This window comes from Scyliorhinus torazame, chromosome 30 (genome assembly GCF_047496885.1).
Source record: "Scyliorhinus torazame isolate Kashiwa2021f chromosome 30, sScyTor2.1, whole genome shotgun sequence".
NCBI classification, from domain to species: Eukaryota; Metazoa; Chordata; class Chondrichthyes; order Carcharhiniformes; family Scyliorhinidae; genus Scyliorhinus; species Scyliorhinus torazame.
The window spans coordinates 951,519-968,159 of record NC_092736.1 but is presented as its reverse complement, the minus strand read 5'-3'; the positions used below and the strand labels follow the sequence as shown (position 1 = coordinate 968,159).

The window sequence follows — 16,641 nt, the reverse complement described above, 5'->3', positions numbered from 1 at the left end:
CCGGGTCTCTCGGTCAGTATAACTCTGGTCCGGGTCTCTCGGTCGGTATAACTCGGGTCCGGGTCTCTCGGTCGGTATAACTCGGGTCCGGGTCTCTCGGTCGGTATAACTCGGGTCCGGGTCTCTCGGTCGGTATAACTCGGGTCCGGGTCTCTCGGTCGGTATAACTCGGGTCCGGGTCTCTCGGTCAGTATAACCCGGGTCCGGGTCTCTCGGTCAGTATAACTCGGGTCCGGGTCTCTCGGTCGGTATAACTCGGGTCCAGGTCTCCCGGTCAGTATAACTGGGGTCCGGGTCTCTCGGTCAGTATAACTCAGGTCCGGGTCTCTCGGTCAGTATAACTCGGGTCCGGGTCTCTCGGTCGGTATAACTCGGGTCCGGGTCTCTCGGTCGGTATAACTCGGGTCCGGGTCTCTCGGTCGGTATAACTCGGGTCCGGGTCTCTCGGTCGGTATAACTCGGTTCCCGGTCGCTCGGTCAGGATAACTGGGGTCCGGGTCTCCCGGTCAGTATAACTGGGGTCCGGGTCTCTCGGTCAGTATAACTCTGGTCCGGGTCTCTCGGTCGGTATAACTCGGGTCCGGGTCTCTCGGTCGGTATAACTCGGGTTCGGGTCTCTCGGTCGGTATAACTCGGGTCCGGGTCTCTCGGTCGGTATAACTCGGGTCCGGGTCTCTCGGTCGGTATAACTCGGGTCCGGGTCTCTCGGTCAGTATAACCCGGGTCCGGGTCTCTCGGTCAGTATAACTCGGGTCCGGGTCTCTCGGTCGGTATAACTCGGGTCCAGGTCTCCCGGTCGGTATAACTCGGGTCCGGGTCTCTCGGTCAGTATAACCCGGGTCCGGGTCTCTCGGTCTGTCCTGGGTCCGGGTCTCTCGGTCAGTATAACTCGGGTCCGGGTCTCTCGGTCAGTATAACTCGGGTCCGGCTCTCTCGGTCAGTATAACCCGGGTCCGGCTCTCTCGGTCAGTATAACCCGGGTCCGGCTCTCTCGGTCAGTATAACTTGGGTCCGGGTCTCTCGGTCAGTATAACTCGGGTCCGGGTCTCTCAGTCGGTATAACTCGGGTCCGGGTCTCGGTCAATATAACTCGGGTCCGGGTCTCTCGGTCAGTATAACCCGGGTCCGGGTCTCGGTCTGTCCCGGGTCCGGGTCTCTCGGTCAGTATAACTCGGGTCCGGGTCTCTCGGTCAGTATAACTCGGGTCCGGCTCTCTCGGTCAGTATAACACGGGTCCGGCTCTCTCGGTCAGTATAACCCGGGTCCGGCTCTCTCGGTCAGTTTAACTCGGGTCCGGGTCAGTATAACTCGGGTCCGGGTCTCCCGGTCGGTATAACTCGGGTCCGGCTCTCCCGGTCAGTATAACTCGGGTCCGGCTCTCCCGGTCAGTATAACTCGGGTCCGGCTCTCCCGGTCAGTATAACTCGGGTCCAGGTCTCCCGGTCAGTATAACTCGGGTCCGGGTCTCTCGGTCAGTATAACTCGGGTCCGGGTCACTCGGTCAGTATAACTCGGGTCCGGGTCTCTCGGTCGGTATAACTCGGGTCCGGGTCTCTCGGTCAGTATAACTCGGGTCCGGGTCACCCGGTCAGTATAACCGGGGTCCGGGTCTCTCGGTCAGTATAACCGGGGTCCGGCTCTCTCGGTCAGTATAACCGGGGTCCGGCTCTCCCGGTCAGTATAACTCGGGTCCGGCTCTCCCGGTCAGTATAACTCGGGTCCGGCTCTCCCGGTCAGTATAACTCGGGTCCGGGTCAGTATAACTCGGGTCCGGGTCTCTCGGTTGGTATAACTCGGGTCCGGGTCTCTCGGTCAGTATAACTCGGGTCCGGGTCACCCGGTCAGTATAACCGGGGTCCGGGTCTCTCGGTCAGTATAACTCGGGTCCTGGTCTCTCGGTCGGTGTAACTCGGGTCCGGGTCTCTCGGTCAGTATAACTCGGGTCCGGGTCTCTCGGTCAGTATAACTCGGGTCCGGGTCTCTCGGTCAGTATAACTCGGGTCCGGGTCTCTCGGTCAGTATAACTCGGGTCCGGGTCTCGGTCAGTATAACTCGGGTCCGGGTCTCTCGGTCAGTATAACCCGGGTCCGGGTCTCGGTCTGTCCCGGGTCCCTCGGTCAATATAACTCGGGTCCGGGTCTCTCGGTCAGTATAACTCGGGTCCGGCTCTCTCGGTCAGTATAACCCGGGTCCGGCTCTCTCGGTCAGTATAACCCGGGTCCGGCTCTCTCGGTCAGTATAACCCGGGTCCGGCTCTCTCGGTCAGTATAACTCGGGTCCGGGTCTCTCGGTCGGTATAACTCGGGTCCGGGTCTCTCGGTCGGTATAACTCGGGTCCGGGTCTCTCGGTCAGTATAACTCGGGTCCGGGTCTCTCGGTCAGTATAACTCGTGTCCGGGTCTCTCGGTCAGTATAACTCGGGTCCGGGTCTCTCGGTCAGTATAACTCGGGTCCGGGTCTCTCGGTCGGTATAACTCGGGTCCGGGTCTCGGTCAGTATAACTCGGGTCCGGCCTCTCGGTCGGTATAACCCGGGCCCGGGTCTCGGTCTGTCCCGGGTCCGGGTCTCTCGGTCAGTATAACTCGGGTCCGGGTCTCTCGGTCGGTATAACTCGGGTCCGGGTCTCGGTCAGTATAACTCGGGTCCGGGTCTCTCGTTCGGTATAACTCGAGTCTGGGTCTCGGTCAGTATAACTCGGGTCCGGGTCTCTCGGTCAGTATAACTCGGGTCCGGGTCTCTCGGTCAGTATAACTCGGGTCCGGGTCAGTATAACTCGGGTCCGGGTCTCTCGGTCAGTATAACTCGGGTCCGGGTCTCTCGGTCGGTATAACTCGGGTCCGGGTCTCTCGGTCGGTATAACCCGGGTCCGGGTCTCGGTCTGTCCCGGGTCTCTCGGTCAGTATAACTCGGGTCCGGGTCTCTCGGTCGGTATAACCCGGGTCCGGGTCGCGGTCTGTCCCGGGTCTCTCGGTCAGTATAACTCGGGTCCGGGTCTCTCGGTCAGTATAACCCGGGTCCGGCTCTCTCGGTCAGTATAACTCGGGTCCGGGTCACTCGGTCGGTATAACTCGGGTCCGGGTCTCTCGGTCGGTATAACTCGGGTCCGGGTCTCGGTCAGTATAACTCGGGTCCGGGTCTCTCGGTCAGTATAATTCGGGTCCGGGTCTCTCGGTCAGTATAATTCGGGTCCAGGTCTCTCGGTCAGTATAACTCGGGTCCGGGTCTCTCGGTCAGTATAACTCGGGTCCGGGTCTCTCGGTCAGTATAACTCGGGTCCGGGTCAGTATAACTCGGGTCCGGGTCTCTCGGTCGGTATAACTCGGGTCCGGCTCTCCCGGTCAGTATAACTCGGGTCCGGCTCTCCCGGTCAGTATAACTCGGGTCCGGGTCACTCGGTCAGTATAACCCGGGTCCGGGTCACCCGGTCAGTATAACTCGGGTCCGGGTCACCCTGTCAGTATAACTCGGGTCCGGGTCTCTCGGTCAGTATAACTCGGGTCCGGGTCTCTCGGTCGGTATAACTCGGGTCCGGGTCTCTCGGTCGGTATAACCCGGGTCCGGGTCTCCCGGTCAGTATAACTCGGGTCCGGGTCTCTCGGTCGGTATAACTCGGGTCCGGGTCACCCGGTCAGTATAACTCGGGTCCGGGTCACCCGGTCAGTATAACCCGGGTCCGGGTCTCTCGGTCAGTATAACTCGGGTCCGGGTCTCTCGGTCAGTATAACCCGGGTCCGGGTCTCTCGGTCAGTATAACTCGGGTCCGGGTCTCTCGGTCGGTATAACCCGGGTCCGGGTCACCCGGTCAGTATAACTCGGGTCCGGGTCTCTCGGTCTGTCCCGGGTCCGGGTCTCTCGGTCAGTATAACTCGGGACCGGCTCTCTCGGTCGGTATAACCCGGGTCCGGGTCTCTCGGTCAGTATAACTCGGGTCCGGGTCTCTCGGTCGGTATAACCCGGGTCCGGGTCTCTCGGTCGGTATAACTCGGGTCCGGCTCTCTCGGTCGGTATAACCCGGGTCCGAGTCTCTCGGTCGGTATAACCCGGGTCCGGGTCTCTCGGTCAGTATAACTCGGGTCCGGCTCTCTCGGTCGGTATAACCCGGGTCCGGGTCTCTCGGTCGGTATAACTCGGGTCCGGCTCTCTCAGTCAGCATAACCCGGGTCCGGGTCTCTCGGTCAGTATAACTCGGGTCCGGGTCTCTCGGTCAGTATAACCCGGGTCCGGGTCTCTCGGTCAGTATAACTCGGGTCCGGGTCTCTCGGTCGGTATAACCCGGGTCCGGGTCACCCGGTCAGTATAACTCGGGTCCGGGTCTCTCGGTCTGTCCCGGGTCCGGGTCTCTCGGTCAGTATAACTCGGGACCGGCTCTCTCGGTCGGTATAACCCGGGTCCGGGTCTCTCGGTCAGTATAACTCGGGTCCGGGTCTCTCGGTCGGTATAACCCGGGTCCGGGTCACCCGGTCAGTATAACTCGGGTCCGGGTCTCTCGGTCGGTATAACCCGGGTCCGGGTCTCTCGGTCGGTATAACTCGGGTCCGGCTCTCTCGGTCGGTATAACCCGGGTCCGAGTCTCTCGGTCGGTATAACCCGGGTCCGGGTCTCTCGGTCAGTATAACTCGGGTCCGGCTCTCTCGGTCGGTATAACCCGGGTCCGGGTCTCTCGGTCGGTATAACTCGGGTCCGGCTCTCTCGGTCAGCATAACCCGGGTCCGGGTCAGTATAACCCGGGTCCGGGTCTCTCGGTCGGTATAACCCGGGTCCGGGTCTCTCGGTCAGTATAACTCGGGTCCGGCTCTCTCGGTCGGTATAACCCGGGTCCGGGTCTCTCGGTCGGTATAACTCGGGTCCGGCTCTCTCGGTCAGTATAACCCGGGTCCGGGTCAGTATAACTCGGGTCCGGGTCTCTCGGTCGGTATAACCCGGGTCCGGGTCTCTCGGTCAGTATAACTCGGGTCCGGGTCGCTCGGTCAGGATAACTGGGGTCCGGGTCTCTCGGTCAGTATAACTGGGGTCCGGGTCTCTCGGTCAGTATAACTCGGGTCCGGGTCTCTCGGTCGGTATAACCCGGGTCCGGCTCTCTCGGTCGGTATAACCCGGGTCCGGGTCTCTCGGTCAGTATAACTCGGGTCCGGGTCTCTCGGTCAGTATAACCCGGGTCCGGGTCAGTATAACTCGGGTCCGGGTCTCTCGGTCAGTATAACTCGGGTCCGGGTCAGTATAACCCGGGTCCGGCTCTCTCGGTCAGTATAACTCGGGTCCGGGTCGGTATAACCCGGGTCCGGCTCTCTCGGTCGGTATAACTCGGGTCCGGGTCAGTATAACTCGGGTCCGGGTCTCTCGGTCGGTATAACTCGGGTCCGGGTCTCTCGGTCAGTATAACTCGGGTCCGGGTCAGTATAACTCGGGTCCGGGTCTCTCGGTCGATATAACTCGGGTCCGGGTCTCTCGGTCAGTATAACCCGGGTCCGGGTCTCTCGGTCAGTATAACTCGGGTCCGGCTCTCTCGGTCAGTATAACTCGGGTCCGGGTCTCTCGGTCAGTATAACTCGGGTCCGGGTCTCACGGTCGGTATAACTCGGGTCCGGGTCTCTCGGTCGGTATAACCCGGGTCCGGGTCTCTCGGTCAGTATAACTCGGGTCCGGGTCTCACGGTCAGTATAACTCGGGTCCGGGTCTCTCGGTCAGTATAACCCGGGTCCGCGTCTCACGGTCAGTATAACTCGGGTCCGGGTCTCACGGTCAGTATAACTCGGGTCCGGGTCTCACGGTCAGTATAACTCGGGTCCGGGTCTCACGGTCAGTATAACCCGGGTCCGGGTCTCACGGTCAGTATAACTCGGGTCCGGGTCTCTCGGTCAGTATAACCCGGGTCCGGGTCTCACGGTCGGTATAACTCGGGTCCGGGTCTCTCGGTCAGTATAACTCGTGTCCGGGTCAGTATAACTCGGGTCCGGGTCTCTCGGTCGGTATAACTCGGGTCCGGGTCTCTCGGTCAGTATAACCCGGGTCCGGGTCTCACGGTCAGTATAACTGGGGTCCGGGTCTCTCGGTCAGTATAACTCGGGTCCGGGTCTCTCGGTCGGTATAACCCGGGTCCGGCTCTCTCGGTCGGTATAACCCGGGTCCGGGTCTCGCGGTCAGTATAACTCGGGTCCGGGTCTCTCGGTCAGTATAACCCGGGTCCGGGTCAGTATAACTCGGGTCCGGGTCTCTCGGTCAGTATAACTCGGGTCCGGGTCAGTATAACCCGGGTCCGGCTCTCTCGGTCAGTATAACTCGGGTCCGGGTCGGTATAACCCGGGTCCGGCTCGCTCGGTCGGTATAACTCGGGTCCGGGTCAGTATAACTCGGGTCCGGGTCTCTCGGTCGGTATAACTCGGGTCCGGGTCTCTCGGTCAGTATAACCCGGGTCCGGGTCTCTCGGTCAGTATAACCCGGGTCCGGGTCTCTCGGTCAGTATAACTCGGGTCCGGCTCTCTCGGTCAGTATAACTCGGGTCCGGGTCTCTCGGTCAGTATAACTCGGGTCCGGGTCTCACGGTCAGTATAACTCGGGTCCGGGTCTCTCGGTCGGTATAACTCGGGTCCGGGTCTCTCGGTCGGTATAACTCTGGTCCGGGTCTCTCGGTCGGTATAACCCGGGTCCGGGTCTCTCGGTCAGTATAACTCGGGTCCGGGTCTCTCGGTCAGTATAACCCGGGTCCGGGTCTCCCGGTCAGTATAACCCGGGTCCGGGTCTCTCGGTCAGTATAACCCGGGTCCGGGTCTCTCGGTCAGTATAACCCGGGTCCGGGTCTCTCGGTCAGTATAACCCGGGTCCGGGTCTCTCGGTCGGTATAACTCGGGTCCGGGTCTCTCGGTCAGTATAACCCGGATCCGGGTCTCACGGTCAGTATAACTCGGGTCCGGGTCTCACGGTCAGTATAACTCGGGTCCGGGTCTCTCGGTCAGTATAACCCGGGTCCGGGTCTCACGGTCAGTATAACTCGGGTCCGGGTCTCTCGGTCAGTATAACCCGGGTCCGGGTCTCACGGTCGGTATAACTCGGGTCCGGGTCTCTCGGTCAGTATAACTCGGGTCCGGGTCTCACGGTCAGTATAACTCGGGTCCGGGTCTCACGGTAAGTATAACTCGGGTCCGGGTCTCTCGGTCAGTATAACTCGGGTCCGGGTCTCTCGGTCAGTATAACCCGGGTCCGGGTCTCACGGTCAGTATAACTCGGGTCCGGGTCTCTCGGTCAGTATAACCCGGGTCCGGGTCTCTCGGTCAGTATAACCCGGGTCCGGGTCTCACGGTCGGTATAACTCGGGTCCGGGTCTCTCGGTCAGTATAACTCGGGTCCGGGTCTCACGGTCAGTATAACTCGGGTCCGGGTCTCACGGTCAGTATAACCCGGGTCCGGGTCTCCCGGTCAGTATAACCCGGGTCCGGGTCTCTCGGTCAGTATAACCCGGGTCCGGGTCTCACGGTCGGTATAACTCGGGTCCGGGTCTCTCGGTCAGTATAACTCGGGTCCGGGTCAGTATAACTCGGGTCCGGGTCAGTATAACTCGGGTCCGGGTCTCACGGTCGGTATAACTCGGGTCCGGGTCTCTCGGTCAGTATAACCCGGGTCCGGGTCTCTCGGTCAGTATAACCCGGGTCCGGGTCTCACGGTCAGTATAACTGGGGTCCGGGTCTCTCGGTCAGTATAACTCGGGTCCGGGTCTCTCGGTCGGTATAACCCGGGTCCGGCTCTCTCGGTCGGTATAACCCGGGTCCGGGTCTCTCGGTCAGTATAACCCGGGTCCGGGTCAGTATAACTCGGGTCCGGGTCTCTCGGTCAGTATAACTCGGGTCCGGGTCAGTATAACCCGGGTCCGGCTCTCTCGGTCAGTATAACTCGGGTCCGGGTCGGTATAACCCGGGTCCGGCTCGCTCGGTCGGTATAACTCGGGTCCGGGTCAGTATAACTCGGGTCCGGGTCTCTCGGTCGGTATAACTCGGGTCCGGGTCTCTCGGTCAGTATAACTCGGGTCCGGGTCAGTATAACTCGGGTCCGGGTCTCTCGGTCGGTATAACTCGGGTCCGGGTCTCTCGGTCAGTATAACCCGGGTCCGGGTCTCTCGGTCAGTATAACCCGGGTCCGGGTCTCTCGGTCAGTATAACTCGGGTCCGGCTCTCTCGGTCAGTATAACTCGGGTCCGGGTCTCTCGGTCAGTATAACTCGGGTCCGGGTCTCACGGTCAGTATAACTCGGGTCCGGGTCTCTCGGTCGGTATAACTCGGGTCCGGGTCTCTCGGTCGGTATAACCCGGGTCCGGGTCTCTCGGTCAGTATAACTCGGGTCCGGGTCTCACGGTCAGTATAACTCGGGTCCGGGTCTCTCGGTCAGTATAACTCGGGTCCGGGTCTCTCGGTCAGTATAACCCGGGTCCGGGTCTCCCGGTCAGTATAACCCGGGTCCGGGTCTCTCGGTCAGTATAACCCGGGTCCGGGTCTCTCGGTCAGTATAACCCGGGTCCGGGTCTCTCGGTCAGTATAACCCGGGTCCGGGTCTCTCGGTCGGTATAACTCGGGTCCGGGTCTCTCGGTCAGTATAACCCGGGTCCGGGTCTCACGGTCAGTATAACTCGGGTCCGGGTCTCACGGTCAGTATAACTCGGGTCCGGGTCTCTCGGTCAGTATAACCCGGGTCCGGGTCTCACGGTCAGTATAACTCGGGTCCGGGTCTCTCGGTCAGTATAACCCGGGTCCGGGTCTCACGGTCGGTATAACTCGGGTCCGGGTCTCTCGGTCAGTATAACTCGGGTCCGGGTCTCACGGTCAGTATAACTCGGGTCCGGGTCTCACGGTCAGTATAACTCGGGTCCGGGTCTCTCGGTCAGTATAACTCGGGTCCGGGTCTCTCGGTCAGTATAACCCGGGTCCGGGTCTCACGGTCAGTATAACTCGGGTCCGGGTCTCTCGGTCAGTATAACCCGGGTCCGGGTCTCTCGGTCAGTATAACCCGGGTCCGGGTCTCACGGTCGGTATAACTCGGGTCCGGGTCTCTCGGTCAGTATAACTCGGGTCCGGGTCTCACGGTCAGTATAACTCGGGTCCGGGTCTCACGGTCAGTATAACCCGGGTCCGGGTCTCCCGGTCAGTATAACCCGGGTCCGGGTCTCTCGGTCAGTATAACCCGGGTCCGGGTCTCACGGTCGGTATAACTCGGGTCTGGGTCTCTTGGTCAGTATAACTCGGGTCCGGGTCAGTATAACTCGGGTCCGGGTCTCACGGTCGGTATAACTCGGGTCCGGGTCTCTCGGTCAGTATAACCCGGGTCCGGGTCTCACGGTCAGTATAACTCGGGTCCGGGTCAGTATAACTCGGGTCCGGGTCTCTCGGTCAGTATAACTCGGGTCCGGGTCTCACGGTCAGTATAACTCGGGTCCGGGTCAGTATAACTCGGGTCCGGGTCTCTCGGTCGGTATAACTCGGGTCCGGGTCTCTCGGTCAGTATAACCCGGGTCCGGGTCTCACGGTCAGTATAACTCGGGTCCGGGTCCGTATAACTCGGGTCCGGGTCTCTCGGTCAGTATAACTCGGGTCCGGGTCTCACGGTCAGTATAACTCGGGTCCGGGTCAGTATAACTCGGGTCCGGGTCTCTCGGTCAGTATAACTCGGGTCCGGGTCAGTATAACTCGGGTCCGGGCCTCTCGGTCGGTATAACCCGGGCCCGGGTCTCGGTCTGTCCCGGGTCCGGGTCTCACGGTCAGTATAACTCGGGTCCGGGTCTCACGGTCGGTATAACTCGGGTCCGGGTCTCTCGGTCAGTATAACTCGGCTCCGGGTCAGTATAACTCGGGTCCGGGTCTCTCGGTCAGTATAACTCGGGTCCGGGTCTCTCGGTCAGTATAACTCGGGTCCGGGTCTCTCGGTCGGTATAACCCGGGTCCGGGTCTCTCGGTCAGTATAACTCGGGTCCGGTTCTCTCGGTCAGTATAACCCGGGTCCGGGTCTCTCGGTCAGTATAACCCGGGTCCGGGTCTCTCGGTCAGTATAACTCGGGTCCGGGTCTCTCGGTCAGTATAACTCGGGTCCGGGTCTCTCGGTCAGTATAACTCGGGTCCGGGTCTCTCGGTCGGTATAACCCGGGTCCGGGTCTCTCGGTCAGTATAACTCGGGTCCGGGTCTCTCGGTCAGTATAACCCGGGTCCGGGTCTCTCGGTCAGTATAACTCGGGTCCGGGTCTCTCGGTCAGTATAACTCGGGTCCGGGTCTCTCGGTCAGTATAACTCGGGTCCGGGTCGGTATAACTCGGGTCCGGGTCTCCCGGTCAGTATAACTCGGGTCCGGGTCTCACGGTCAGTATAACTCGGGTCCGGGTCTCTCGGTCGGTATAACCCGGGTCCGGGTCTCTCGGTCGGTATAACCCGGGTCCGGGTCTCTCGGTCAGTATAACTCGGGTCCGGGTCGGTATAACTCGGGTCCGGGTCTCTCGGTCAGTATAACTCGGGTCCGGGTCGGTATAACTCGGGTCCGGGTCTCTCGGTCAGTATAACTCGGGTCCGGGTCTCACGGTCAGTATAACTCGGGTCCGGGTCTCTCGGTCGGTATAACCCGGGTCCGGGTCTCTCGGTCGGTATAACCCGGGTCCGGGTCTCTCGGTCAGTATAACTCGGGTCCGGGTCGGTATAACTCGGGTCCGGGTCTCTCGGTCAGTATAACTCGGGTCCGGGTCGGTATAACTCGGGTCCGGGTCGGTATAACCCGGGTCCGGGTCTCTCGGTCAGTATAACTCGGGTCCGGGTCGGTATAACTCGGGTCCGGGTCGGTATAACCCGGGTCCGGGTCTCTCGGTCAGTATAACTCGGGTCCGGGTCGGTATAACTCGGGTCCGGGTCGGTATAACCCGGGTCCGGGTCTCTCGGTCAGTATAACTCGGGTCCGGGTCGGTATAACCCGGGTCCGGGTCTCTCGGTCAGTATAACTCGGGTCCGGGTCGGTATAACTCGGGTCCGGGTCTCTCGGTCAGTATAACTCTGGTCCGGGTCTCTCGGTCAGTATAACTCGGGTTCGGGTCTCTCGGTCAGTATAACTGGGGTCCGGGTCTCTCGGTCGGTATAACTCGGGTCCGGGTCTCCCGGTCAGTATAACTCGGGTCCGGGTCAGTATAACTCGGGTCCGGGTCTCACGGTCGGTATAACTCGGGTCCGGGTCTCTCGGTCAGTATAACCCGGGTCCGGGTCTCACGGTCAGTATAACTCGGGTCCGGGTCAGTATAACTCGGGTCCAGGTCTCTCGGTCAGTATAACTCGGGTCCGGGTCTCACGGTCAGTATAACTCGGGTCCGGGTCAGTATAACTCGGGTCCGGGTCTCTCGGTCGGTATAACTCGGGTCCGGGTCTCTCGGTCAGTATAACCCGGGTCCGGGTCTCACGGTCAGTATAACTCGGGTCCGGGTCAGTATAACTCGGGTCCGGGTCTCTCGGTCAGTATAACTCGGGTCCGGGTCTCACGGTCAGTATAACTCGGGTCCGGGTCAGTATAACTCGGGTCCGGGTCTCTCGGTCAGTATAACTCGGGTCCGGGTCAGTATAACTCGGGTCCGGGCCTCTCGGTCGGTATAACCCGGGCCCGGGTCTCGGTCTGTCCCGGGTCCGGGTCTCACGGTCAGTATAACTCGGGTCCGGGTCTCACGGTCGGTATAACTCGGGTCCGGGTCTCTCGGTCAGTATAACTCGGGTCCGGGTCAGTATAACTCGGGTCCGGGTCTCTCGGTCAGTATAACTCGGGTCCGGGTCTCTCGGTCAGTATAACTCGGGTCCGGGTCTCTCGGTCGGTATAACCCGGGTCCGGGTCTCTCGGTCAGTATAACCCGGGTCCGGGTCTCTCGGTCGGTATAACTCGGGTCCGGGTCTCCCGGTCAGTATAACTCGGGTCCGGGTCTCTCGGTCGGTATAACTCGGGTCCGGGTCTCTCGGTCGGTATAACTCGGGTCCGGGTCTCTCGGTCAGTATAACTCGGGTCCGGTTCTCTCGGTCAGTATAACCCGGGTCCGGGTCTCTCGGTCAGTATAACCCGGGTCCGGGTCTCTCGGTCAGTATAACCCGGGTCCGGGTCTCTCGGTCAGTATAACTCGGGTCCGGGTCTCTCGGTCAGTATAACTCGGGTCCGGGTCTCTCGGTCAGTATAACTCGGGTCCGGGTCGGTATAACTCGGGTCCGGGTCTCCCGGTCAGTATAACTCGGGTCCGGGTCTCACGGTCAGTATAACTCGGGTCCGGGTCTCTCGGTCGGTATAACCCGGGTCCGGGTCTCTCGGTCGGTATAACCCGGGTCCGGGTCTCTCGGTCAGTATAACTCGGGTCCGGGTCGGTATAACTCGGGTCCGGGTCTCTCGGTCAGTATAACTCGGGTCCGGGTCGGTATAACTCGGGTCCGGGTCTCTCGGTCAGTATAACTCGGGTCCGGGTCTCACGGTCAGTATAACTCGGGTCCGGGTCTCTCGGTCGGTATAACCCGGGTCCGGGTCTCTCGGTCGGTATAACCCGGGTCCGGGTCTCTCGGTCAGTATAACTCGGGTCCGGGTCTCTCGGTCAGTATAACTCGGGTCCGGGTCGGTATAACTCGGGTCCGGGTCGGTATAACCCGGGTCCGGGTCTCTCGGTCAGTATAACTCGGGTCCGGGTCGGTATAACTCGGGTCCGGGTCGGTATAACCCGGGTCCGGGTCTCTCGGTCAGTATAACTCGGGTCCGGGTCGGTATAACTCGGGTCCGGGTCTCTCGGTCAGTATAACTCGGGTCCGGGTCTCTCGGTCAGTATAACCCGGGTCCGGGTCTCCCGGTCGGTATAACTCGGGTCCGGGTCTCTCGGTCGGTATAACTCGGGTCCGGGTCTCTCGGTCGGTATAACTCGGGTCCGGGTCAGTATAACTCGGGTCCGGGTCTCTCGGTCAGTATAACTCGGGTCCGGGTCTCACGGTCAGTATAACTCGGGTCCGGGTCAGTATAACTCGGGTCCGGGTCTCTCGGTCGGTATAACTCGGGTCCGGGTCTCTCGGTCAGTATAACCCGGGTCCGGGTCTCACGGTCAGTATAACTCGGGTCCGGGTCAGTATAACTCGGGTCCGGGTCTCTCGGTCAGTATAACTCGGGTCCGGGTCTCACGGTCAGTATAACTCGGGTCCGGGTCAGTATAACTCGGGTCCGGGTCTCTCGGTCAGTATAACTCGGGTCCGGGTCAGTATAACTCGGGTCCGGGCCTCTCGGTCGGTATAACCCGGGCCCGGGTCTCGGTCTGTCCCGGGTCCGGGTCTCACGGTCAGTATAACTCGGGTCCGGGTCTCACGGTCGGTATAACTCGGGTCCGGGTCTCTCGGTCAGTATAACTCGGGTCCGGGTCAGTATAACTCGGGTCCGGGTCTCTCGGTCAGTATAACTCGGGTCCGGGTCTCTCGGTCAGTATAACTCGGGTCCGGGTCTCTCGGTCGGTATAACCCGGGTCCGGGTCTCTCGGTCAGTATAACCCGGGTCCGGGTCTCTCGGTCGGTATAACTCGGGTCCGGGTCTCCCGGTCAGTATAACTCGGGTCCGGGTCTCTCGGTCGGTATAACTCGGGTTCGGGTCTCTCGGTCGGTATAACTCGGGTCCGGGTCTCTCGGTCAGTATAACTCGGGTCCGGTTCTCTCGGTCAGTATAACCCGGGTCCGGGTCTCTCGGTCAGTATAACCCGGGTCCGGGTCTCTCGGTCAGTATAACCCGGGTCCGGGTCTCTCGGTCAGTATAACTCGGGTCCGGGTCTCTCGGTCAGTATAACTCGGGTCCGGGTCTCTCGGTCAGTATAACTCGGGTCCGGGTCTCTCGGTCAGTATAACTCGGGTCCGGGTCGGTATAACTCGGGTCCGGGTCTCCCGGTCAGTATAACTCGGGTCCGGGTCTCACGGTCAGTATAACTCGGGTCCGGGTCTCTCGGTCGGTATAACCCGGGTCCGGGTCTCTCGGTCGGTATAACCCGGGTCCGGGTCTCTCGGTCAGTATAACTCGGGTCCGGGTCGGTATAACTCGGGTCCGGGTCTCTCGGTCAGTATAACTCGGGTCCGGGTCGGTATAACTCGGGTCCGGGTCTCTCGGTCAGTATAACTCGGGTCCGGGTCTCACGGTCAGTATAACTCGGGTCCGGGTCTCTCGGTCGGTATAACCCGGGTCCGGGTCTCTCGGTCGGTATAACCCGGGTCCGGGTCTCTCGGTCAGTATAACTCGGGTCCGGGTCGGTATAACCCGGGTCCGGGTCTCTCGGTCAGTATAACTCGGGTCCGGGTCGGTATAACTCGGGTCCGGGTCTCTCGGTCAGTATAACTCGGGTCCGGGTCTCTCGGTCAGTATAACTCGGGTCCGGGTCTCACGGTCGGTATAACCCGGGTCCGGGTCTCTCGGTCAGTATAACCCGGGTCCGGGTCTCTCGGTCAGTATAACTCGGGTCCGGGTCTCTCGGTCGGTATAACTCGGGTCCGGGTCGGTATAACCCGGGTCCGGGTCTCTCGGTCAGTATAACTCGGGTCCGGGTCGGTATAACTCGGGTCCGGGTCTCTCGGTCAGTATAACTCGGGTCCGGGTCTCTCGGTCGGTATAACTCGGGTCCGGGTCGGTATAACCCGGGTCCGGGTCTCTCGGTCAGTATAACTCGGGTCCGGGTCGGTATAACTCGGGTCCGGGTCTCTCGGTCAGTATAACCCGGGTCCGGGTCTCTCGGTCAGTATAACTCGGGTCCGGGTCTCTCGGTCAGTATAACTCGGGTCCGGGTCTCTCGGTCAGTATAACTCGGGTCCGGGTCGGTATAACTCGGGTCCGGGTCTCTCGGTCAGTATAACCCGGGTCCGGGTCTCTCGGTCAGTATAACTCGGGTCCGGGTCGGTATAACCCGGGTCCGGCTCTCTCGGTCAGTATAACCCGGGTCCGGGTCTCTCGGTCAGTATAACTCGGGTCCGGGTCAGTATAACCCGGGTCCGGGTCTCTCGGTCAGTATAACTCGGGTCCGGGTCTCTCGGTCGGTATAACCCGGGTCCGGGTCTCCCGGTCGGTATAACTCGGGTCCGGGTCTCTCGGTCAGTATAACCCGGGTCCGGGTCTCTCGGTCGGTATAACTCGGGTCCGGGTCTCTCGGTCGGTATAACTCGGGTCCGGGTCTCTCGGTCAGTATAACCCGGGTCCGGGTCTCTCGGTCAGTATAACTCGGGTCTGGGTCACTCGGTCAGTATAACTCGGGTCTGGGTCACTCGGTCAGTATAACCCGGGTCCGGGTCTCTCGGTCGGTATAACCCGGGTCCGGGTCTCCCGGTCAGTATAACTCAGGTCCGGGTCTCTCGGTCAGTATAACTCGGGTCTGTCCCGGGTTTACCTCAGCAGGAGTTCGGGTTTCTGCACCGCGCGCTCCAGCCGCCGCGCGCTGTCCGCCAGCGCCGCCATCTTCCCGCCGGCGTCACACTGAGAGCGTCCCCGGAACCGGAAACCCGCCCCTGGAACCCACATCGGGTCTCCCCCCGAGTCCCGGATCCGGAACACCAGCCGCCACTTCCGCTTCCCCTTTGCCGCCAGTTTTTAAACGTTTCTCTCACTCGGGAGCCGCGGCTTCGGAGCGCAGGCCGCCGTCACCATAGCAACGTGGCGCTTGGTCAGAATGAGATCCGCGAACTACCTCAGCGGAGAGCGACCCTCCTCCCCCCCCCGGAGCGACCCTCCTCCCACCCCCCCCCCCCCCCCCACCCCCGGAGCGACCCTCCTCCCACCCCCCCCCACCCGGGAGCGGCCTCTTCCCCCCCCCCCCGCCGGGAGCGGCCTCTTCCCCCCCCCCCCCCCCCCGGAGCGGCCCTCCTCCTCCTCCCCCCCCCCCCCCTCGGAGCGACCCTCCTCCTCTTCCCCCCCCCCCGGAGCGACCCTCCTCCTCTTTCCCCCTCCCCCCCCCCCGGAGCGACCCACCTCCCCATCCCCCCCCCCCCCGGAGCGACCCTCCTCCTCTTTCCCCCTCCCCCCCCCCGGAGCGACCCACCTCCCCCCCCCCCCCCCCGGAGCGACCCACCCCCCCCCCCCCCCCGGAGCGACCCACCTCCCCATCCCCCCCCCCCGGAGCGACCCCCCCCCCCCCGGAGCGACCCACCTCCCCATCCCCCCCCCCCCCCCCGGAGCGGCTCCCCTCTCTCCCCCCCCCCCCCCCCCGAGCGGCCTGCGCCTCGCCGGGGGCTGACAGCCCCCCTGCACCGGGCCGGTAAGTTTCACAATATTAATATTAAGGCCGTGAACTAACCGCTTTTCTTTTCAGTTTCTCTGTCTGAGGCCCAGCCCGGGGGGGGGGGGCACATTCACAGCCTAACTGGACAGAAGTTTAAACCTGGTCCTGATTTCACACAAGGCAGGATGGAGGATATTAAACTTTAATAATTCTTATCTCTCCGAACTTAAGTGTGATTATTATCAATGTCAGCAAACCAAACGTCAAGAGGAACACCGCATGGTGGCTGCGAGTGAATTTCAAGCATTTGTAAATGATTCAATGCCGATTTGGAAAATTGATCCCCGTTTTAGTGTCAGAAGAAAATCTGGATGAAGCCTGCGAAAATCAAATTGAAATGTCGATCAGCACAGCGGTGACCGCAGCCCATGATGAATTGCGAAGTTAATGAT

General features: G+C 61.3%; 1 protein-coding gene across 1 annotated transcript in view; it reads right to left on the bottom strand.

The window, feature by feature from the left end:
• The window catches only part of mphosph10 (M-phase phosphoprotein 10 (U3 small nucleolar ribonucleoprotein)), a 50,632-nt gene extending 35,138 nt beyond the window's left edge, over nt 1-15,494 (bottom strand). Inside the window, exon 1 of the mRNA XM_072492636.1 lies at nt 15,362-15,494. Coding sequence (XP_072348737.1) covers nt 15,362-15,492 — 131 coding nt within the window. The 5' untranslated portion in view covers nt 15,493-15,494. The remainder of the gene's footprint in view (nt 1-15,361) is intronic.
• Between the last annotated feature and the right edge of the window lie 1,147 nt (nt 15,495-16,641).